General features: G+C 35.1%; 1 protein-coding gene across 3 annotated transcripts in view; it reads left to right on the plus strand.

Annotated features, from left to right (window-relative positions):
* The window catches only part of LOC306878459 (neurobeachin-like protein 2), a 67,939-nt gene extending 43,752 nt beyond the window's left edge, over nt 1–24,187 (plus strand). For all 3 annotated transcript variants that reach the window (XM_079430841.1, XM_079430843.1, XM_079430842.1), the window contains 25 exons: nt 1,438–1,755; nt 3,237–3,386; nt 3,576–3,733; nt 4,429–4,553; nt 4,732–4,849; nt 5,140–5,300; nt 6,061–6,194; nt 6,327–6,434; nt 6,642–6,737; nt 7,547–7,671; nt 7,911–8,051; nt 8,519–8,649; nt 8,739–8,848; nt 9,802–9,919; nt 10,006–10,103; nt 10,473–10,586; nt 10,731–10,817; nt 12,817–12,926; nt 13,342–13,514; nt 16,703–16,797; nt 17,601–17,717; nt 17,824–17,985; nt 18,219–18,367; nt 19,499–19,634; nt 20,927–24,187. In XM_079430841.1, coding sequence (XP_079286967.1) covers nt 1,438–1,755; nt 3,237–3,386; nt 3,576–3,733; nt 4,429–4,553; nt 4,732–4,849; nt 5,140–5,300; nt 6,061–6,194; nt 6,327–6,434; nt 6,642–6,737; nt 7,547–7,671; nt 7,911–8,051; nt 8,519–8,649; nt 8,739–8,848; nt 9,802–9,919; nt 10,006–10,103; nt 10,473–10,586; nt 10,731–10,817; nt 12,817–12,926; nt 13,342–13,514; nt 16,703–16,797; nt 17,601–17,717; nt 17,824–17,985; nt 18,219–18,367; nt 19,499–19,634; nt 20,927–21,034 — 3,342 coding nt within the window. In that variant the 3' untranslated portion in view covers nt 21,035–24,187. The remainder of the gene's footprint in view (nt 1–1,437; nt 1,756–3,236; nt 3,387–3,575; nt 3,734–4,428; nt 4,554–4,731; nt 4,850–5,139; nt 5,301–6,060; nt 6,195–6,326; nt 6,435–6,641; nt 6,738–7,546; nt 7,672–7,910; nt 8,052–8,518; nt 8,650–8,738; nt 8,849–9,801; nt 9,920–10,005; nt 10,104–10,472; nt 10,587–10,730; nt 10,818–12,816; nt 12,927–13,341; nt 13,515–16,702; nt 16,798–17,600; nt 17,718–17,823; nt 17,986–18,218; nt 18,368–19,498; nt 19,635–20,926) is intronic.

Below are 24,187 nucleotides of genomic sequence, written 5' to 3' on the forward strand. Positions count from 1 at the left end.
GGGATGAACTGAACAATTATTATAACGGTTTCAAACAAAACTCGAAATTGGACGCTAGGTATACTGCCTTCTACAGATAGAGTGTTGAAAATACACAGTTATGTTCAGGATTATTAGATATGCCTTTGGGCTATAAAGGGCTTTTTTTGTAAACTGCTTCAGTTCATTCCGTTGGAGAGCAGATGTCCATATATGGGTATATGTGGGGGGTTTTTATCATTCTCCTCCAGACTCACTCAAACCCATCCCACACTCAAATTAGATCATAACAACTGACTGAAGAACTGACTTACTGTGAGGAAGTCTGGGAAAACATGTGCCTGCCTCAAGACTCTTTACAATGTGTTATTCATAAGCTTGTTTGTTTCCTATAGGAAGGTTGTCTGTCTATACAGCACTAAGTTTGTAATTACTTTACTATAAAGTGCTGTAAAGTTCAATTGTAGTTTGGAAAAAAGACACTAAAAATTACAAACAGTTATCTAACATAAATATTTCTTACTGACCGTGAACTTTACTATGCATGTTAATTTAAAAAAATGAATTGTTTAGCTAAAACATACATGCATTGGGTATTAGGCAGGTGTTCATTTTGACCATAAGGCTTGACGTGACTTTAATACTCATAGAAATTCTGAATAGGATCAAATAATTAACCTAAATGCATCCTTAAAACCATAAATGAATGGAAGTGCCACTCAGAGTGAAAGCCGTGTTTCAGAAATAGCCCTAGACAAAGACAAGAGGCAGGCAGGAGTAGATGAACAAGACTAACAAGGAGACACGACACAGGTGTGCATGACCAATAGGAGAAAACCTTTTTTTAACGTGATTTTGAACACTGTTTATTGAAAGGAATAATAGCTTACTGCATCCTGTGCACTATATAAAAAGTAAAAAAATAAAAAAGTATAGTATAAAATTGAATAAAATTGAATTAAAGCGGAGTAGAAATTAAAAATATTTCTGTTCTGTACTATGTCTGTACATCTTCACATTAAAAACATTGTATGAAGACTTTAAAATGTTTTTTAAAGTTCTAATTAAATATTATTAGAGTATGTTTTACAAGAAAAATTTTAGTTTAATTGTTTGTGAAAGTTTCTGAGTGAAAATTGTTTCAGAGTAATTTTTCGGTGTAATATATACCATATATATATATATATATAATATATATACTATATGTACTATAGTATTTTGTATATATCACACAAAAGTTATTGGCAGTATGTAATAAGCTATCAATCCATTGGTAAAGTATAGTATATACTGCATGAATACAGGAACATAATATGATTGTATGCTATTCTAAACATAATCAAATATCAATACACATATCAAAATAAAAGTCTAATATGAACAAAAAAAACAGACAAACACAAATAACACCAAAAACATGACAGTAACAAGTAATATCTGCTGTTTTTTCTCTCTCAGGTGTGTGAGATGGCATGTTTAAAGCTTCATAGCCTGCTGCAAACTGTGTTATGTCTGTCCTGGGAGGAAGTGTGTTTTCTTCTGGGTCGTCTTGGTGTACCACGTTGGCCTGCAAACTGTGGCTCAGACCCAAGCGCCGAGGCTTTTCTGAGCCCGCTGGTGCCCATCATCCGAGCGCTTCTGGACCAGCATCCGGATCGCACCACACTTCAGAATATGCTCCCCAACCTGCCCGCCACCAACGGCAGCCCCTCCTTCGCCCAGGATCTCCAGAATTACTGCAGCACTGCTGAGTGGCAGCAGTTCTACCAGAATCACGTCAGTACAGCGCGACCCCCCTCTCTCACACACACACACACACACGCTTCACTTAGCAGACACCCGGTTAGACTGTTTACCTTACGATAAGCTGGCAGCTTCTCCTCTGCAGTCGTGTCAGTGTATGTTACCACAAACCTGTTTTGTTTGACCTTTTTTGGATGCAGAATGTCAGAAATAAGTCTCTCAGTGCTCATTCTCAGTCAAACATGAGATAAACTCATCATTTTTCTTTGAAACAACCCATTCTCTTATTCACATCTGTACCATACTATATATAATCATTTTTGGATTCATTTAGGTTTAGCTAAAGCTGATTTCAGCAGTGGTCCAGCATCAGAGCTGTAGTCTTCTCTCTCTAAAACTCAGCAGACATGTGTTTGTTTTAGCGTGAGGGCACTTTGACAGTAAATCCGCTTCCATTGTAGTGATGAACTCTTTATTTAGACTCTTTTGTTCATCTAGTGCCAAAACAAGACAGAAAAATGCTGATTTATTCCCCTCATTTCACAAATCCAAAACAAGCCATGTGTTTAAATTAAACAGACATCATGCCAGAGTGACCTGGAGATGATTTATGAAGGCTGGCGTGTGACAGCATGTGCTTATAAATCTAACTTGTTTTGACTGTACGCATATACAAATCACACGGTATATTAGCATGCCTTGAATCGGGAAGTAAACCAGGTTTTACACTATGCCCAAGCATATATCTCGGTGCAGGGAGATGAAGAGAAAGAAAAAAACTGTGTATTATATGTTCAGCATTACAATACAACATGTGCAATAACTTTGTAAAAGGTTGATAGAGTACATATAATATATGTACTCTATATATTTTCATATTTTCAGTGTAAATGAAAGCAGCAAAATGTCAACAACAGCAATATGATCAGAAACATTAGTCCTATTTTAATATTATTATAAATGTATACAATGTATTTTAAAGTATTCATTATTTTAATAGTTGTAAATTGTTTGCATTTATAATACGATTCAAATATTTATTTTATGCAAATGTCTTATTATTTGTAATTATTTTATGTATTAATTTATGCAATTATATTGTATTGTTTACTTTTTATAAATGAATAAATTCAAATACATGTACATTTATAAAATAATTAAAATATGGTTCTGTTTAAATTATTTAATGCACTATTGCTATGTTATTTTTCATTTTAACCGTTTTAATAATTGTAAATAGTTTGTTTATATTCAAATAATTATTTTACACTTTAATTTATGCAATTTATTATATTATATTTCAAACAATTATTTTTTTTTTTTAAAAAGTAGATTATCCTAACTGTTAACTATTTACATTTGATTTGGACAAACACATTAATATATATTTCTGATGTGTGGTCACAGATATTGGCTGCTTTACAGTAACTTCATGTCTCATTCAATCAAATATTATTGCAAGAAATACCTTTTTCTTTTTTAAATGAAATGTTTTTCATAATATATGCCTGTAGATGGAGCCCACAATGCAGCAGTATGAGCTGGACACTTTTGGAAAGAGTCATGACCTGATGTCCAACTTTTGGAATTCTTGCTTTGATGACCTCATGAGCACTGCACAGAGGAGAGACAAGGACCGCTCCGACTGCAAAGCCAAGTTTCAGGTGTCTGTTAACCCCATTTATTCAAACACAGGGAATATGTTGGGCTAGTAAACAAAAGATTAGTGTTCAATCCCCACACTGAGCAGACCATGAATTTCTACTGCTTGGGAATACTGGGATTATTCATTGCATATGTTTTTATGGCAGATGAGTTAATAACATGGATTGTTTGTGTTCTTCTCTTTACAGGAGCTCATCATTGTCCCTTATCTGAAACGAATGCGCACAGAGAACAGTCGCTACCACGGTGTGCAGAAGATGATTAACAGCCAGCAGGTGGTGGTGTGGAGGCACTGGAAATCACTGCGCAGGTTACTGAGCAGTGAGAGAAGAGCCTGGGCCCTCAGGTCTGCATGCATTCAAATGTTTTGATTCCTAGTGAATATTATGCATTGATTTATTTTTTTTGTCATTTATCTCCCATTTATTTATGATTCATAAATTGCAAGTCAATAAAGCAACACAAAATTAATGCCTGTGGCTCCTGAATATATATTAAGGTCTTATGAAAAGAAATGATTGGTCTGTGCAAGACAGTGAACATTATGTACATTACATCATCAGGAGCTACGGGTATTCATTTTGTGTTGCTTTTTTGACTCTCAAAGTGAATCACCAAAGACCATGGTTTAAGCTAAAAATCTTCTTTAGTCACCTAGAACCAGTGGGTGAGCAAATTAACAGCAAATGTTCATTTTTGGGGTGAACTATCCCTTTCAGATAAATAAGATTTAAGTGATGTCCAAAAACCTGAGACTACATTGGAAATCTGGGATTTAAAATTTGGTTTAAACCTGGAAATATAGACATGGGTATTTTGGGGGATTTAAAAAAAAAATAAAACTTTACTTAATATTTATTTAGGATTTTTCACAAATTTTGGGTCACTTACATATGAAATTAAATGTATAAAATCCTAAATAGAAGCAGTCAGCCTTTGTCTGGCTGTGTGAGGCTGAGTTGTATACACTGATGCTGTTTATTAAGGTATTATATTGCGGTGTGTGTGATGATGGACTGAGTGGAAGTGTTTGTGTTTCAGGGTTCAGCCAGAGGTGAACTGGAAACTGTCGAGCGCAGAGACGTACTCTAAGATGCGTCTGAAGCTGGTGCCAAATTACAGCTTTGACTCCCACAGTGATGCCAGCGCACTGAGAGATAACATGGGTCAGTATCACTCTGGAACATGTCTGTGTAATCTGTTAAATTAATATTAATGATATTTAAGAAAATCAAAAGTGAGTAAAAGATCTGTCCAGATATTTTTAAATAATCTCTGTCCTCTTGAACTGTTATTTCACTGTTAATATTTATATATTGGAGTGTTTTGGTGTTTTTTCTGCAGGAGCCGACAGCCCTCGCAGCTCAACCGAACCCATCCCTCTTGCTGTTGCAAAGGAAGCCAAAGTTAGTGACATGGAGGATGACAAACTAGAGGATGAAGATTTTGTCTTAACTGATGAGTAAGTGTTTTAAGGTAACTCTGAGACACATTTGATTTGTAAAGTAAGTTATCTTAACCAAGAGAATTCAAATTTGTAAAAGTCAAAGCAGAATTAACTGTTACACGTTCCAGGGAACGCACAGTAGTGGTGTTTGTTCCTGAATGAATCAGTGTTTTTGAATGAGTCGTTTGAGTAATGATTCAGCCTTTTTGATACCTGCAAAGGCTTTGTGTGTACAGCTTTTGAGATGTGTTTAGTGTGATCGAGTGTATGTTCAGCAGGGTGTGGTTGTGTGTGTCATTCCTCAGGGCGGAGGAGGGTGAGGAGGAGAGCCAGAAGGAAAAGCCGGTGCTCTCAGAGGAGTGTGAGCTCATCACTATTGTTGCCGTGGTACCAGGTCGTCTGGAGGTCACGACGCACCACCTGTACTTCTACGATGGCAGCAGTGAGAAAGAGGAGACCGAGGAAGGTGAGTAACAGCTTGTATTGCGTAATACATCCTGTCATACCGCCCATTCATTGTTCACATAATAATTGTCTGTACACTACCAGTCAATAGTTTGAAATAAATCTTTTTTTTTTTTTTTTAAAGAAGTCTTTTATGCTCACTAAAGCTTCATTTATTCAATCACAAATACAGTAAAATCAGTAATATTATAAAATTTCATATATATTTTTTTTTATTTAATGCATTTTAAACTATAATTTATTACTGGGATTTTTTGCAGCCATCTTCAGTCACATGATCCATCAGAAATCATTCTAATATGCTGATGATTATTAACAATTATTATTGATGATCAATTATTGGTCATTTTTATTATTATCAATGTTGAAACCCATTTTTGCTTATTCATATTTCTGATGAATTTTTTCAGTATAATAATAAGAAATGTTTGAGTAGCAAATCAGCATATTATAGTGATTTCTGAGGGATCATGTGACACTGAAAACTGGAGTAATCACTGCTAAAAAAAAATCAGTTTTGCCATAAAAAGAATAAATAGCATTTTAAAATATATTAAAATAGAAAACTTTATTTCAAATTGTAATAATATTTCTCAACATTACAATTTTTTGTTAAATAATTGCAGCCTTTGTGAGCATAAGAAACATCTTTCAAAAACATAAAAAAAAATGAACTATTCCAGACTTTTGACTGGTAGTGTATAGGATAAGATATAATTAATAATTATAATGTGAATGCTCTGGACTGCCCATCTTTGCAGGTATTGGGTTTGATTTCAAGAGGTCGTTGTCACAGCTAAGGGAGGTCCACCTGAGGCGCTACAACCTGCGGAGATCGGCACTAGAGCTGTTCTTCATTGACCAGGCACACTACTTCATCAACTTCAGGAAGGGGGTGAGCTAGACACATACTAACTGCTATACTGCAGGAGAAACTACAGTGCAACAGGATGCATAGTAGATGGCTACAAGCATTGGTGGCATTTGAGGTTTCTGTGTTTTTATATTTGTTTTGGTTCTCCAACAGGTCCGGAACAAAGTCTACTCTAGGATCCTGGGTCTCAGACCACCCAATCTCTTCTACTTTGGTTCTCGCTCTCCTCAGGAACTCCTGAAAGCCTCCAACCTGACTCACGTACGTCTGATGCGACGCCAATATTTTCCATTTTTGCTGGTTGCTGGTTGGACTCATTCTTGCTCTCTCTAAATCCAATTCCTCCCTTTATCCCCATAGTTTCCTATGCCCTCTGTACTGCATCTGCCAACAAAAACTCAAAAAGCCCCACCCCCCAAATTTTCCAAATCTAACTATTGTTGATTTAGATTTTTGTTTCTATTGCAGAGATGGGTTTGCAGAGAGATCTCCAATTTTGAATATCTGATGCAGCTCAACACCATTGCTGGTCGCACATACAATGATTTATCCCAGTATCCAGTGGTGAGTTGTCACAGAGTTAACATTGATTTGGTTTTGTTTTGTCATTTTTGTTTGTCATTTTTTTTGTGGGGTTTTGTTTTTTGTCTGTTCTGTTCTGTTTTGTTTTGTTTTGTTTTGTTTTGTTTTGTTTTGTTTTGTTTTGTTTTGTTCTGTTTTGTTCTGTTTGTTTTGTTTTGTTCTGTTTTGTTCTGTTTTGTTTTGTTTTGTTTTGTTTTGTTTTGTTTTGTTTTGTTTTGTTCTGTTTTGTTCTGTTTGTTTTGTTTTGTTCTGTTTTGTTTTCTTCTGTTCTGTTCTGTTTTGTTTTGTTCTGTTTGTTTTGTTCTGTTTTGTTTTGTTCTGTTCTGTTTTGTTTTTTGTTTTGTTTCCTTTTTATTCTTTTTTGTTTTGTTTTGTTTTGTTTTTTTATTTTTGTTTTGTTCTGTTCTGTTTAGTTCTATTCTGTTCTGTTTGCTTTGTTTTGTTTGTTTTGGTTTTGTTCTGTTCTGTTCTGTTCCATTTGTTTTGTTTTTTGCTTTTGTTTTCCACACCGCTTGTCCTTTGCAGTATTGCAGGGATGCTATAGCCTACCCAGCATCTTGAGCTGAATTTATGTATTTAATTTAATTTAGTTTTTCAGTCTTTAAATTAAAAAAGTTATTTATTTTAGTAAACCAAGATTTAATTTAATTTATTTAAACTGGGTGATTAATATGCATTTAATATCCATTTCGCTGAAAAACAAAAGTGCCTGACTGACACATCTGGTGTTGGTGGACATTATATGGGTCACATGTTGTCTTTTTTCTTCATGTGCATGTCTGTATTCTCAGTTCCCCTGGGTGCTGTGTGACTACACGTCCGCTGAATTGGATCTGGAGGACCCAGCTGTTTTCAGAGATTTGTCCAAACCCATTGGTGTCGTCAACCCTCGACATGCACAGAACGTCAGGGAAAAGTGAGACAGTGTTACAGTCCTTTTTGGAAAATTCTCAGTATCAAAGAATGTGTTGTTAAAAGATGTATCACAAAAACTAGAAAAATACCACTAGCTGATATCTAAATGATTTATAAATACATTTAAATTTGTAAATAATAACAGTATGTTCTATAAGAAGATAAAGCAGTGTAATGTAGAATCTTTTGAGTATTTCATCAGATTTTCTAAATGTCTTTTTGTTGTTGTTGTTTGATTAGATATGAGAGTTTTGAGGATCCAACAGGCACTATCGATAAGTTCCACTATGGCACACACTACTCTAATGCTGCCGGTGTCATGCACTACATGATCCGCACAGAGCCCTTCACCTCATTACATATACAGCTCCAGAGCGGCAAGTAAGACACACGCACTCACACACCACTGCGTCATACTGCAAGCTAAAGCCAGGGGTGTCCAATCTTGCTCCTTGAGGGCCACCTTTAGTTCAAACACACCTGAACCAGCTATTCAAGGTCTTCAGGATTTCTAGAAACTTATAGGAAGGTGTGTTGGGGCAGGTCAGAACTAAACTCTGCAGGATGTTAACCCTTCAGGAGCAGCATTGGTCACCCCTGCTCATGGGTTTTTATTTGTACTAATGGAGACATTCGTACACAAAAGTTGTACTTGTTTATTCATTCCAACTGAATGTAGATCACCAACATCAAATTGTGAATATTAATAATATTGTAAATAAATTAAGCTTGTTGGCACTCCTTTGTATTGACCACTAGGTTGCAGTGTTGTTTACTTGATGGTTTTCAAGTAATCATGTATTGTCCTATGTTTGGGCTGCACTTACAATGATTGTGTGTGTGCTTAGGTTTGATTGTGCCGATAGGCAGTTTCATTCAGTAGCAGCAGCATGGCAGGCGCGAATGGAGAGTCCAGTTGATGTAAAGGAGCTCATCCCAGAGTTCTTCTACTTCCCAGAGTTCCTGCAGAACATGAACAGTCAGTGTGCCTCTCTGAAGCTTCTCAGTGATGAAAACTACACTGGCACTGAAATATATATTTTGAATTGGAGTATGTCATGTGTGCAGGTTTTGATCTGGGCTGCTTGCAAATGAGTCAGGAGAAGGTCAATGATGTGTTGCTTCCCTCCTGGGCGTCTTCGCCTGAAGACTTCATCAGAAAACACCGCAAAGCTTTGGTGTGGAAACAGATACAATGCACTGATTTCAAAACAAACATACTAAACAAAACAAACAATTATTTTTGTAACCTTTATTTTGTAAATAGGTTTTGTAAAATACAAAATACTATTAAAATACCATTTACTATAGTCTTATAAGTCCAGTGAGTGAGTCAGATGTTTCAGTTAACTGTTCTAACAAATTCAAGTGATTTGTTAGACTAATTCAAATTTTTGAATGATTTGTGGAAGGAATAATTCAGAAAATGTACTCATCCTCAGGCCATCCAAGATATAGATGAGTTTGTTTCTGCATCTGAAAAGATTTTGAGAAATCTAGCATTACATCACAGCTCACCAGTAAATCTTCTGCAAGTGAATGGGTGCCGTCAGAATGAGAGTCCAAACATCTGATAAAAACATCATCATAATCATCATGACTCCAGTCTATTAATTAACTTAACTTAATCTTGTAAAGTGAAAAGCTGTGTTTTTGTAAGTAAACTAATCCACCATTGAGGTGTTTTAACTTTAAATCTGGCCAAAGTACCAGTCTATAATCCATAATAACGCTTCCTGTTTTGGACTGTTTATGTTTGTAAATGGTGCTGGATCTGTGCATATTTCTCTCCTGATTCAGAAGAGATTACTTTTTCACTGGAGAAAGCAATACTATGGATAGAGGACTTGTATTTTAGCCAAAAGCAACAGTTTAAAGTTAAAAACATCTTATTGTTGAATTTATTTATTACAAACATGCAGCTTTTCACAATAGTTTTGTGGATTTCTTGTGGTTTGTTGATGCTTTTATCAGCTGTTTGGAGATTATATTTGGGTAAACTATTCCTTTAAAAAAGAATCAGCTCAAAAAGTAATTAGTTTGTGAATCGGACAACATTTGTGCAATGTTTTTTGGATGCATCCAGCAAAGAATACTGACCCAATCTCTTTGTGCATCTGCGTGTTTAAAGGAGAGTGAGTATGTGTCTGCTCACCTGCACGAGTGGATCGATCTCATATTCGGGTATAAGCAGCGTGGACCTGAAGCGGTGGAATCTCTCAATGTCTTCTACTACTGCACTTATGAGGGTAAGAGAGCTCTTATGAGTTCGTATTAGTTTAAACATTTTCCTGCATGGAAAGATTGACTGATTGCTGTGTGTTTTGGCTGTCAGGTGCAGTGGATCTGGACGCCATAGCTAATGAGACCGAACGCAAGGCCCTGGAAGGCATCATCAGCAACTTTGGCCAGACGCCCTGTCAGCTTCTCAAGGTAGGACATCAGACAGATGTTTCCATCTCTAGTCAGCATAAGCTTCATTTTATATGAGCTTCCAGGTCTGAAGAGTGTTATTTATATAGTATAATAGTAATTGAATTGCCTTTTAGTTTGGTTTTCAGTTTTCATTTCAGTAATCTTATGTGCTCTTGTAATTTATAATAGTTTTTTTTATATTACCATTTATTTTTATTTCAGTTTTAGTTTTGATTTATGTCAAGTTAGTGCATTAGTTGCATTTAATATTTTTAGTTTTAGTTAATGCTAAAAACCTTGGTTCTGAAAGCATTTGTGTAATGTATTGTGGGTAATATGGCGGGTAATAATTGTGGGTAATAAGTGAAACCTCTCTGTGTAATTCAGGAGCCCCATCCTCCCCGTATGTCAGCAGAAAACGCATTCAGGCGGCAGGCCCGTCTGGAAGTTCTACCCCCAAACCTTTTTGATCAGCTCACTAAACTCCGATCTTTTAAAGAGGTGAACCTCATTTGATCAGTATTTAATCTGAACTGAATAATGTGCTGAAATGCTACTTTTTGAGCACTGTGTGCTAATGGTTTGATTTAAGGAGTTGCTGAGTGAAACTGTGATTTGTGTTGGTTTTGATGTTGATTCATGTAGGTGGTGAGTGATGGTCTGCCTTTAGTCCAAGCCGTGGTGCCCAGAAATCAAACCCACTCCTTTATCATCCCTGGTTCTGACATACTGGTGAGATTATTTCATAATTATGTTCACTTGCCGTGTACTAATATTTGAATAAGTTCAGAACCAATCTTGAGGATCAAGAGGGTCTGTGAAAAAGGGTGTTAGTACTGTGGTTCTCAACCATGGGGCCAGGGGCCACTAGGGGGCCTCAGCAAACTTTCAAGAGAGCGCTTAAGATGACTTAAAATGTTGTAAAATAAGTCAAAACACTGTAAAAAAACAAAACAATAAGGCAGCCTATCACACTCAACTTGTTAAGGTAGATCAACTAGCAACCGCCAACTTAATAACTTTAGTTCATCTAATGAATAAAACATTTGGATATGTTGTTAACAAACACCTGAGTATCTATGTAAACAAAACAACTTTTGCTAGCAACTTGTTTCGAGTATTTTTGTTTGGTTCAAACGAAATAATTAAAGTGACTTCTACTAAAAAAAGTTTGTTTGTCTCGCTTACATTTGTTAGTAGAACTTTTCGAAAGTTGGATTTTTTTTTATTTTTTACAGTGAATGAATGAATCTCGGTTGTAGTTTGGCTAGTTTCAAGTTTGTCATTTTAGTGCTTGAACTTCAGGAATCATGAGATTATTTTATGCAATAACAAAAAAATCGGCATTTAGTTGAAAAAAAATCAGTAATTGTGTTGTTTCTATGGAGATGTTTAAAAAAAAAAAAAAGTCGTGACGTATTGTCAAGTATGGTGACCCATACTCGAAATTGGTGCTCTGCGTTTAACCCATCCAAGTGCACACACACAGCAGTGAGTAGTGAACAAATGCACACACACACACACACACCGTGAACACACACCCGGAGCAGTGGGCAGCCATGCTGCAGCGCCCGGGGAGCAATTGGGGGTTCGGTGCCTTGCTCAAGGGCACCTCAGTCGTGGTATTGAGGGTGGAGAGAGCGCTGGACATTCACTCCCCCCACCTACAATCCCTGCCGGCCGGGGACTCGAACCCACAACCTTTCGATTACGAGTCCGACTCTCTAACCATTAGGCCACGACTTCCCCATAGCTGCTCACTTTGGATCAACAACCTCTGTAAAACTGCTTTGGAATGAAATTTATTGGGGAAGCACTGTACAAATACATTTGGATTGAATTAAAACTGTTACTTGAAACATTATTGTAAGAGTTGACTTAAAGAGATAGTTCACCCAAAAATGAAAATTCTGTCATTAATTACTCACCCTCATGTCGTTCCAAACCCGTAAGACCTTCGTTCATCTTCTGAACACAAATTAAGATTTTAGTAGATTTTATGAATTCCGAGAGCTCTCTGACCCTCCAGTAGACAGCAAGGATCCTACCACGATCAAGGCTCAGAAACGTAGTAAGGACATCGTTAAAATAATCCATGTGCCATCAGTGGTTCAACAGTAATTTTTACGAAGCTACGAGAATACTTTTTGTGCGCAAAGAAAACAAAATAACTTTATTCAACAATTTGTCTCCTCCGCGTCACCCTATAGCGCCTTTTGTTCATACGTAAACAACATATTCAACATATTTACGCAGATACATTGTTTATGTTCAGATCAAAGCGTAAACAATGTATCCGCGTACGGTGCTGCTGACACAGAACAGTATACGTTGTCTACGTTGTTTTCTTCAGTGAAACATTGAAGAATGTATTTTAAAGAATCTGGGGGAAAAACAGTTTGTGGTACCCACTGACCTCAATAATATCTTTAAAATATCTTCTTTTGTGTTCAGCAGAAGAAAGAAGTCATACAGGTCATATTTTAATTTTTTTGGATGAACTGTCCTTTAACACAGAAAACAGATAATATTATAATAATTTATTTTGCTTTAGTACAGAGACAGTATAAAAACTAATTAAATTTAATTTAATTTATTTTTTGGAAACATCTCGCTAATGTTTTCTCTCAGCATATATTTTAGGAAGTGGGTCCTTCACAGATAATATTTAAGGGTCCTTGATCAATACATTAGTTGATGTATTTGTTGAATGTCATTTGTCCTGTTTCAGGTGACAGTGAGTGCTAATGGAATGATAGGCACTCATAGCTGGCTGCCCTATGACAAGAACATAGCTAATTATTTCACCTTCAGCAGAGACCCCACTGTGAGCAACCCAAAGTGAGTTTGAACATGTACACGTGTCTAAATACATTATATAATCATGTTCAGAGTGATGTCATATAGTTTTAAAGACGAGAGGTTTTGATTAGGCACAAAGTTACTTTTATAGTGACAACATTGGGCTTTGGACAAATAATCAAAAGCTTTATAGCAGCATATAAATAACAGCTCTTTGACATTAAGCTCTGGTGGTTTGGCTGCTTTGGTCTCTATGAATGTTCTTCAGTCAAATTGAGTCCTTTGTAGTAAAAGCTCATTTGTTTTGCCAAGCCTTTCTTGTTGTTTTTGAGTGGTCTGCTAACATGTGTTGAGTCTAATTCTTAAACACAACATTGATATATTTCGAATGTTCTCCCGCTGACAAGTTTAGTCCCATTTGTTAGTACGAACCTTTAGTTTGATCTGTTTTTAGGACTCAGCGGTTCCTCAGCGGGCCGTTCTCCCCAGGGGTGGAAATCGGGTCCCAGGTGTTGGTGGTGTCCACTGACGGGCGTCTGCTGTTCAGCGGAGGGCACTGGGACTGCAGCATTAGGGTCACTATGTTAGGCAAGGCCAAGCTGGTGGGCAGGATCTGCCGTCACATAGGTGAGAGCCGTCTGTCCAACACAGACTTACCCAAATAATACAAAGCCAAGACGCAGCTGTAGGCATTGGAATGAGCTTGATGGAGCTGTTGAGCTGAATCCTAAATAAAATTAGCTGCTGTCAGATTTGGCAGGGATGTTTGATGAATCATTTGTTTCTGAAACAGAACCATTAACCCTGTAAAGCCTGAAATATGATAAAATGTAAAAAAAGAAAAAAAATTTGCATGTGTGTTTTTAATAAGTATCATATTTGATACATGAGGTGTTTATGACTCATGTAGTACGAGACCCAAACTGAGCAAAATTATGCAGTTTGATTCAGTTGCTGAAATTTATATTTATATTAGTGCTATCAAACGAATAATCGTGATTAATCGCATCCAAAATAAAAGTTTTTGTTTACATAATATATGTGTGTGTACTGTGTACATTTATTATGTATATATAAATACACATGCTTGTATATATTTAATAAAAATGTTATGCTTATGAAATATTTTTATATAATATGAATTAGATGAATATAAATATATACATGTTAAAGAAAATTCAAAATATATAGGTGTATGTGTGTGTATTTATATATACATAATAAATATTCACAGAACACACACATATATTATGTAAACACAAACTTTTATTAATCGATTAATCGTTTAACAGCACTAATGTTAGATTAAGCCACTTACATAAATACATATTATTATTATTATTATTATTATTTAGTCATTTAGCAGACGCATTTAACCAAAGCGACTTACAAATGAGGACAACAGAAGCAATCAATTGTAGTATAAAAACAACTAAAAACAGATCCAAAACTAAAAGCTAAAACTTTATAAATACTACCGATACACATTTTAAAAATAAAGAAATTAAATAAAAATGACAAATGCATACAACAAAGCAAACGTTTTAATGAAAAACCAAATAAAATAGTTAAAAACATTTCAAAATATTAAATAACAAAAGGTATAAGAGTATAATACTGATTCTGACATAACACTAAGCCAAACACCACAAAACAACAACTACTGTATATATATGTATATGTACAACCACACACATACACATACATACATATATATACATACACATTTATAAATTCTATATATATATGCCATTTCATTTCCATTCAGTTTGTTGAAGTACTCAAATTAAATAAAACTAAAACTTAATAAAAGACCTATACCGACAATAAATTCAGTCATTATCTAAAATTAAAATAGATAACAAATACAAATCACGACAGTATAGTTTATCAGTAATCCTAAGAAATAACACTACCAAACACACATGCTAAAAACAACAACTTACACATAGTAAGAAATGGTTATAAAAACTGAAACAGAAGTGAAACAAGTAGTAGAAAAGAGGAGAAATCAAAAGCGATACTTATATCCTTTGGCGGTGTCCCAGCCCGGTGCAGTCGCGCGGTAGAGTCGATGGTCTTTACACTCTTCGGTCTTCACACAAGGAGTCCTTCACACGACCACTGCCGCGGTAAACTAAGCTTTTTTATACCCATCTAACAAAATACTAATGGAATTTAGCTGAGCACACTTTCCTTATTTTTCCACAACACTGACAAGATACGCGAGACAGAACGAGACCAAACGCAATATCAGCACGTCTCCACACAGTAAACAAAACAAGCTTTTCCTAGCAACGACAACTGCGCTAAACACTAATAAGACAAGTAAATACACTAACGAGTTGTTGTTTTAACGATGTGCAATTTGACATTATCGAGTATTTTGCAAAAACCAAACAAAACACGGTGATGAAGCAGGTTAAACAGCGCACGTGCGCATTTAGAGTACGTTCTTGCACTGCATAATTCAGTCTAATAAAATGCATTAAGCATTATGCATTATAAATATATACAACAGTTCTATAAACAATAAGTTAATATTAAGTGACTTACGTTTTAGACACCATATTGCCTGTATTTGCTCCATTTCGCCAACAAAAAATGATTCCACAGATACAGCACTGTTTTGCTTCTCTGAGCAACCTGACGGTGTTTCGTTCCTGAATTAATCAACTGTTTAAATGATTTGTTTCAGTCGCAATGACTCGCTTATTAACAGTGACTTTCTGCCACTTGCTGGTGGTTTGAATTTCACATTTAAAGTCTATTTTCATTTTTTTTATAATTTTAAATATCAGTATTCAATGTTTTATGTTTAAAATGTTAAAAAAATATGCATTTTTAACTGGTCAAAGCACTCCATGTCCCTCTGAGCGGCATTAAATAGTGTGTAAATACATCTAAGTGCCACTTCAGCTACAACTTCTGCAAAGATTAATTTTGATGATACTGGTTTCGTTTGTTTGGTAACAGCCTAAATGTCTTATCTTAATTGGCTGATTCAATGTAACAATTTGACTCAAAAGATGTACACTTTTAGAAATAAAATGGCTTTATTAAAGGTAAAAATCTATTTAAACTTAAATGAAAAGTTGAATTAATCACTAATGTGAACTGACCACACGGAATATGAAGAATATCCAAAACTGCAGCTGTCCACGGGAGTCAGATTTCAGCACAATAACACACTCTGCTAAATATCGTCTAATTATCGTTATCGAAAAAATAACAAAAAATATTGAGATATCTTTTTTTTTCAATATCGCACACCCCTACTCCCAATAACATGTCATAGTAAGATAATATTAAAATGCTTATGTTCAAAGCTCTTTAGTTTTTAGGGCAAAACTTAAATGCATTTCAATACAATGATGATTCAGAGATGTACAAATAAACATTCCTCAAAGGCCTCATGTATCATATTTGATATTCACAGGTTTTTCTAAAAAAAAAAAAAAAAACATGTATAGAAAATCAATTAAACCAAAGTTCCTTCAGTCCAATAAGTGTTCGTCTTGAAATATTGCTAACAGTGTAAAGTTTACTTAATAAAAATCAGTAAATATTATAAAAATTTAGAGTTATACTAAAAGGTATTTTACTTCCTAAAAAGTAAAAAGGGCAGAAGGCATGTAGTAGTTTTCAGCAGAGTTTTGATCATGTTGATAATTTAGAAGCCTTAGAAATTTGACAGCTCTCTCTTGATTTCAACTCCTCAGAAGATGTATGGTGCAAATAGCTGATTATATAATGCATTTGATTATGAACAAATGTCATAATGGCTAAATAATGTGCTTTTTTGTGGGATATAGATGTGGTCACATGTCTGGCTTTGGATCTCTGTGGTATCTACCTCATCTCTGGCTCACGAGACACCACCTGCATGGTGTGGCAGGTCCTACAACAGGTTTGCTCACACAAAATACTTGTGCTTAGATAACAAGTTAATACAAAAATAAAAGGCTGTGAAGGGTACATCTGCACCCATGAGAAGTCATTTAAATTTGAACAGAATGTACACTGTCGTACAATTTTATTTTTTACTATGTTAATACATTTTTCATTATGGAAGGGCACAAATAAAAAAAAAAATCAAAAGTAAGAGTAAATCAGCATATTGGAATGATTTCTGAAGGAGCATGTGCCAGCACAGGAATAAATGATATTTAAAAATATTTTAAAAATAGAAAGTTATGGAAATGGAAATGTTATTTTAAATTGTACTAATATTTCACAATACTGCTCTTTCTACTGTCATTTTTCATCAAATCAATGCAGCCTTGATGAGCATAAGAGACTTTGAAAAACATTTTAAAACAATTGTAGTGGTAGTGTAAATAGCCAGGAATAGAAATCAGATATGTCAAAATATCAGGGTGTTTTCTCACATTATGTGCTATTATGTGTTATTAACTTAAATCAGTATTTATTTAACTGATTTAATTATTTAAAGCCTGTATTCTAATGTTGTCAATAATTAGTTCATTTTTATATTTAAGTTTTTAAATAAAATTGTGCTCAGGTACTTTTTGCTGTTATCAAGATTGGTGTTATTTGACTGATATGCAGTAATTTAGCTATTGCGACAACTATTGCTATTGTGATTAGTCTTTATGTTGCTATTATACTATGTTGAATTAAAGAAAATATAGTTAGCATGGTTATGTATTATAACTAGTGACTGAATCAGAGTGTATTTTTTACCTGTAGGGTGGTTTTTCTAGCGGTCTGTCTCCACGGCCAGTGCAGGTGCTATGTGGACATGATCAAGAGGTCACGTGTGTTGCCATCAGCACTGAGTTGGATATGGCGATCTCTGGGTCAAAGGTCAGTTTAGATCAGACCACTTCTTAATTGTCCTTTCAGGAGTTATTGCATTGCCATTAGAGTTCATGAATTGATGAGATTTCTCTCACTTGCTTCTCTTGCTCAGGATGGCACAGTAATCATGCACAGTGTGCGTCGTGGACAGTATCTCCGGACCCTGAGACCGCCGTGTGAGAGCTGCCTTTCTGCCCCTGTGGCACAACTAGAGGTCGGCATGGAAGGGCACATAGTGGCACAGACTGTTATGGAGGGCCGCTCTGCTGGAAAGGTGTTGGTTGACAATGTTTGCCAAAAGAAACAAGTGTTTTTGAGTTATTGTGAGAATGTAAATTAACAAAAAATTACATATTAAATAAAAAAAAAATTGTAAACCAAAAAATGCTTTATGTAGGACCACTAGTGCAATGCTTCTCAAATCTGGCCTGCACACCTGTTTTTGAGGGCAGGGGGGTATTTGATTTTTTTATTATTATTTTTATAATTTTGTTTTTGTGCCTGTAGGAGAAGTATGCACTGCATGTGTACTCTGTGAATGGCACTCTCTTAGCATCTGAGACCTTGGACGAGAAGATTTCAGCTTTGCATCTGGTGCCTGACTACCTCATCGTTGGCACACAACAGGGGAACCTTCACATTCGAGACTTGTACAGGTAAGCACATCTCTAATGCTCATTTTAAATGTACACCTTGTTTAAAAGTTTGCAGTTAGTATTTTAAGAAATATTGTATTATAATTATAATGTTATTTAGCGTGGACATTTTGATTTGTATGAAAGCCTGTTTCCGCCACTGAATAAAAAATAAAAAGGTAATTGTGACTTTTTATCGCACAATTCTGACTTTTTTCTCGCAATTGCGAGTTTACATCTAGCAATTCTGACTTTTGATATAAACTCACATTTGTGAGAAATAAAGTGAGAATTGCGACATAAATTGAATTGAACAGAATCGCGACTTTATTCTTACAATTCTGAGTTTATATCTCGCAATTCTGGCTTTTTTTCTCGTAATTCTGACTTTTTTTCTCAGAATTGTGAGATATAAACTCGCAACTCGAAAGTCAATTCTTTCTCACAATTGCGATTTTATATCACACAATTCTGACTTTATAACTTGCCATTGTGAATTTATATCTCACGTTTCTGAGAAAAAAAAGTAAGAATTGCGAGTTTATATCACGCAAATCAAAAAAAAAAATTGCAAATTGCAGAATTGCGAAATGTAAACTTGCAATTGCCAGAAACGGGCTTCCATAGATTTGACCAAAATTACAGTAAAGCCTTTTTAAAAATAAATGCTGTTGTTTTGAATGTTTAATATCTCAAAAAAACAATTTTGAACATTCATAATAATAAGAAATGTTTCTTTAGCAGCATATCAGAATGCTTTCTGAAGGATCATGTGACACTGAAGACTGAATAAATGGCTGCTGAAAATTCAGTTTTGCCATTAAAGGAATAAATTACACTTGAATAGAAAATAGAAAACAGTCATTTTAAATTGCAATAATATTTAAAAAATATTACAGTATTTTACTGTATTTTTGATCAGACAGATGCAGCCTTGCTTTGCTGAACATAAGAGACTTCAGTAGTGTAGGCGTACAGCTGCTCAGCTTAGCACGACCTGTTTGATCATATTCTTTGATATTTTTTCCCATTGTAGTAGATGCATTCTTAATAAATCCTTTGTGTCATCACAGTAAATCTTGAGCAGCTGGGTCCTTATTTGCTTCTCATTCCCAAGTCTCTTTTTCTTTGTCTTTGCGTGTGTGTGTGTAGTTTGAATCTGGCTGTTGCACCCTTGGCCCTGAAGGTCCCTGTGCACTGTGTGTCTGTCACGAAAGAAAGCAGTCATATTCTGGTGGGCCTGGAGGATGGCAAACTCATTGTGGTGGGGGCAGGAAAGCCGGAAGAGGTGAGGTGGAGGGGTTGCCAGTAGGTTTTTACTGCCTGAAATACATTCCATGCGGCTAAATTGTTATTAGTTCATCATAATGCTCATAGGCACAGTTTACACCACTAAAAAATATAGATTTTTTTAAAACAGTTTACTTTTACATTATAAGTGTAAGAATTAAAAAATAAAGATATTTGTACTAAATATTGAGGAAACAGTCAAAATGAACTTTAAAATAAATTACTTTTTTAATTTCTATATACTGTATATATATAAAAAAATATATGTATCCGTGTTGAACCAAGTCCCCTTCCTATGTTTTTAATTTTTTCAATAATTCATTACACTCAGAAGTACAAAGCAGCGCTTAAGAAAAGACATGTCGCTACTTCTGTTACATACTTCTGTGAGGTTATAGTGTTATTAGTTTATCATAATGTTGATAGGCACATTTAGGCCTATATGCTATTATGTGTTATAAAGTCAGAATTGTGAGTTTATCTCAAAATTCTGACTTTATGTCTGATAATTGTGAGTTTACATCTCACCGTTCTGACTTTAACAAACAATTGTGAGCTTCTATCACGCAATTCTGAGAAAAAAAAGGCAGAATCCTGAGATAAAAAGTTGCAATTACTTTTTTAGTTTTTATTCAGTGGTGGAAACAAGCTTCCATAGTGAATATTAATAGAAATAGTGAAAATAAAAATAATAAAAAAGTATTATTCAAAATATACAATTATCTCAAAAATATACTATCATTTATTGTTAGTTCATAATTAATGTATTGTTTTTAAAATGTGCATGAAGAAAATAATATTAAGTAAAATAGATTACCCAGATTAATTAAATAAAAAAAATATTTGTAATATTATTATTGTCTGTTGTTAAGTATTAAGTAAACTACTATGAAAGCCCTTTTTCGCCACTGAATAAAAAATAAAAAATTCCGACTTTTTATCTCATATGTGATACAAACTCGCAATTCTGACTTTTTTCTCAGAATTGTGAGGTAAAAATCACAGTTGCGAGTTATTACATCAAAATTGCGAGATATATACTTGCAATTCTGAGAAACTAGTCCTTTTTCCCCTCAGAACTGGACTTTTTAACTTTTTTAATTTTTTTTAATTCAGTGGTGGAAACGGGCTTCCACAAACTACTGTATCATGTTACCAAAAAATAAAAATAAAAAAAGAGGTTCCCTTTGTTGAAGATGTTAATTTATGTGTTTAATTTGTTCCTTGAGTCAGCAATTTCTTCTCTCAAGGACTAAAAAATTCAATATTTAAACATTTGTCTTAATTCAGGTGCGGTCTGGGCAGTTTTCCCGCCGACTGTGGGGCTCCACACGCAGAATCTCCCAGGTGTCCGCAGGAGAGACCGAATACAACCCCGTCGAGGCTCCTGCTAAATGAGCCCCACATGCCTTCAGCAGAACCTGTGCATCCACAAGAGACGAGAGCGTCAGCGCTCCTGCACCACTCGTCCGCTTTCCTGGCCTTCTAAAACAGAGAGCTTGGGAACAAGAGTAAAGGGAATGGTGAACATCCAAACGTGCACTTTTATACAAAAAGGGAAAAGAACATTCTTCTCGAAAATGCAATGATTTATACTGCTTTTAACAGACAAACATTCCAAAGATTTTTGATCAGGCGAATCAGGCAGTTGCCTGCAAACTTTTTAAGTGTTGACGGCTAAGACTGAACTTTTTAAAAGCAGTATGTTCTGTCCTGTGAATCACTGGCTGGAGCGCGAGGCACTGTAGCTCAGCGTGATGGACTTAGTCTCTGTCACTGAGTGACAAACCGTTGTCACCTGAGCCATTTTATAGTATAGTAGATCTCCCAATGCTGATTTTTGCTTTGCTGAGCACAGCAGCACTGGTACTCCATCTGACACTTGAAAACCTTCTTATATTAAACAATGTCATCTATGACGCCAGATTTTTCCATGGGACAGGCACCAACAGAGACATTTTAGCTCTGTGTATGTACAGTATGTGGGTGTGGGTGTTTGTATTGCTTTGCACGGTTACTTGCAGATGCTTTGTATAACGCAATAATTAATGTGACGCCTAAATTAGACCAAGATCCTTTCACTCGTTTAATGATGTGAAGCACTTTGAGCCCTACTAAGTCTTGAGACTTGATTCAGTACCTCTGGTGCCTTAACACAGGTAAACAATAGAAATGTCCATAATTATGATTGATTATGACATGAAATATATTAAAGGGGTAGTTCACCTGAAAATGAACGTTTTGTCATCATTGACTCACCCTCATGGTGATCCAAACCTGTATGACTGATTTTCCCCTGAAAAAAAAAAAAATATATATATATACACACACACACATATACATGTATAAATTTGTATACATTTTATGGTTAGTGAAACGCTGAAAAATTAAAAAAAATTAAAAAGATCATATGATCACATAATCTTAATTTTAGGGTGAACTATCTATTTACTTAATTAGGTTCTGCTGATAAAAACAGCTTTTTCAATATTGGCACACATTTATCTCTCTGTATAAATCTTTCATATCCTGTTATATATTATGAAAAGGAAGTGCCTTTCCTGTCATGGATTTGCACAGCCGTCACAAAAATCCTCTTAAACGTGAATATGACAGTGAGTGCACTTGCGTGTGTGTTCTTCCACTGTAGGGCAGTGTGCTTTCTAAAATGGGCATAAATTGCACTTGATATAAAAGCGCTTTTGGCTTATTTTCATATAAATAGTTGCGATACGGTTTCAGCACATCCTCACATGCCGCTCAACGTGCTGTGCTTATAAACCCATTTTCAGAAAATCTAAATCTTAACCTGGAATTTTATCCATTTTTAACTCCACAAAGTGCCTCAACTGTGTTTTTCGCTGTAATTATGAAACTATTTGTAATATGTGAACCATACACCAGATAGTCTTAATTGTCCTGTGAATGTGTTTGTTGGCTGGGGCCACAATTCTGTATATGTTACCTTTGTAATTTTTTGTCTGGATGTTTTTCTTTTCTTCTCTTGACGCACTGAATGCTTTGAAGGCTGCGCTGTGTAAGTAGTGTCTGTGTGACACATGGGTATTTCAGGGGAATCTTGTTGGCTTCTCTGGGATGGTTGTGTTAATGTTCTGCGCTGGATAGCAAAGCCAGCAGAGAAACTGGGGCACTGAGCAGAACGGCCAGCAGTTATACACTGTTTAAAAGGATCGTTCAGCTGGAAATTATATATTTTTAGTGCTGGGCAACGATTAACCACATCTAAAATAAAAGTTTTTCTTTATATAGTATATGTGTGTGTACTGTGCATATTATGTGTATATATAAAGACACACATGCAGTATATATTTTGAAAATATTTACATGTATATATTTATATTCATATAATTTGTATTATATAGAAATATATTTAATATATAAACAACATAATTTTCTTAAATATATACATGCATGTGTGTGTATTTATATATACATAATAAATATACACAGTGCACAGACACGTTTAATTAATCGTTGTCCAACACTAATATTTTTCCCATTATTTACTCACCTTTGTGTTGTTTTAAACTCGTATGACTTTCTTTTTTCTGTTGAACACAAGTGATTTTGCTAATTGCTGAACTACAATGAATGAACACTGGGTCTTTTAGACAGAAAATCAGCATAAAATTTATCCATACAACTTGCATGTTAAGTTTTCTGAAGTTTGTGTGAGTAATAAATGGTGTTATTTGCTAAAAATCATCCCCTCGGGTGAGCTGTTAACTGCTGTGAGTCTGTTTGATTCATGAACGAATCATTCAGGCTTTGTGAACTGGATCATTCACTGAACTGTTCCAACTCAAAAGAATGATTTGTTCATGTTCATGAATAATGACCTAAAATTCCACTCGCTGTATGAGTTCAGAAGTGAAATCTATAGTATGGATCACTTATATGGTTCTTTTGAAGCTTTAGTCAACATTCATTTTAATTACATGACTGAGAGCAACCAGAACGAATCTTCTAAATCCTCTTTTTGTGTTCCATAAAATACCGGTTTGGACCGACATGACGGGAGTAAATAATGACAGTTTTAATTTTCTTCAGTGAATTATTCCTTAAATACAACACTGTCCTCTGTATCACGTTCACTCAAAGTTCAAACACTGCCACTGAAATTATTACTGTAAAATAGCTTAAGGGATTTTTAAAAAATGTGCGTTACTTTTCACTCGCTACAAAACCCTTGGACATGCACTCTTGTTTGAGTTTAGTCTTGAAGATCCAATAATAGAATTGAATTTGTGTTGGGAAGCTGAAGCCATAAGAGATTAAGTCCTGTTTTTATGAAATGCTTACGACTAAATCACTCCACGATTCTTGTTATGCAGTAACTATGATGTTGTTGAACAGGGTGAATTATGTTAAGCCTCATGTCTGTTCGAACAAATAATGGCTTCAAAGGAGATCTAAACAGCCATTCTCTGTTGAACGCATGCTGCCCATTTCTGTTTCTCAGCCTTCTTGTCTTAAGTGAGTGATGTGGTTGTGTAAATGTATATGGTTTCTTTTAATTAAATATATTAG

This window comes from Barbus barbus (assembly GCF_936440315.1).
Source record: "Barbus barbus genome assembly, chromosome: 12".
NCBI lineage: Eukaryota > Metazoa > Chordata > Actinopteri > Cypriniformes > Cyprinidae > Barbus > Barbus barbus.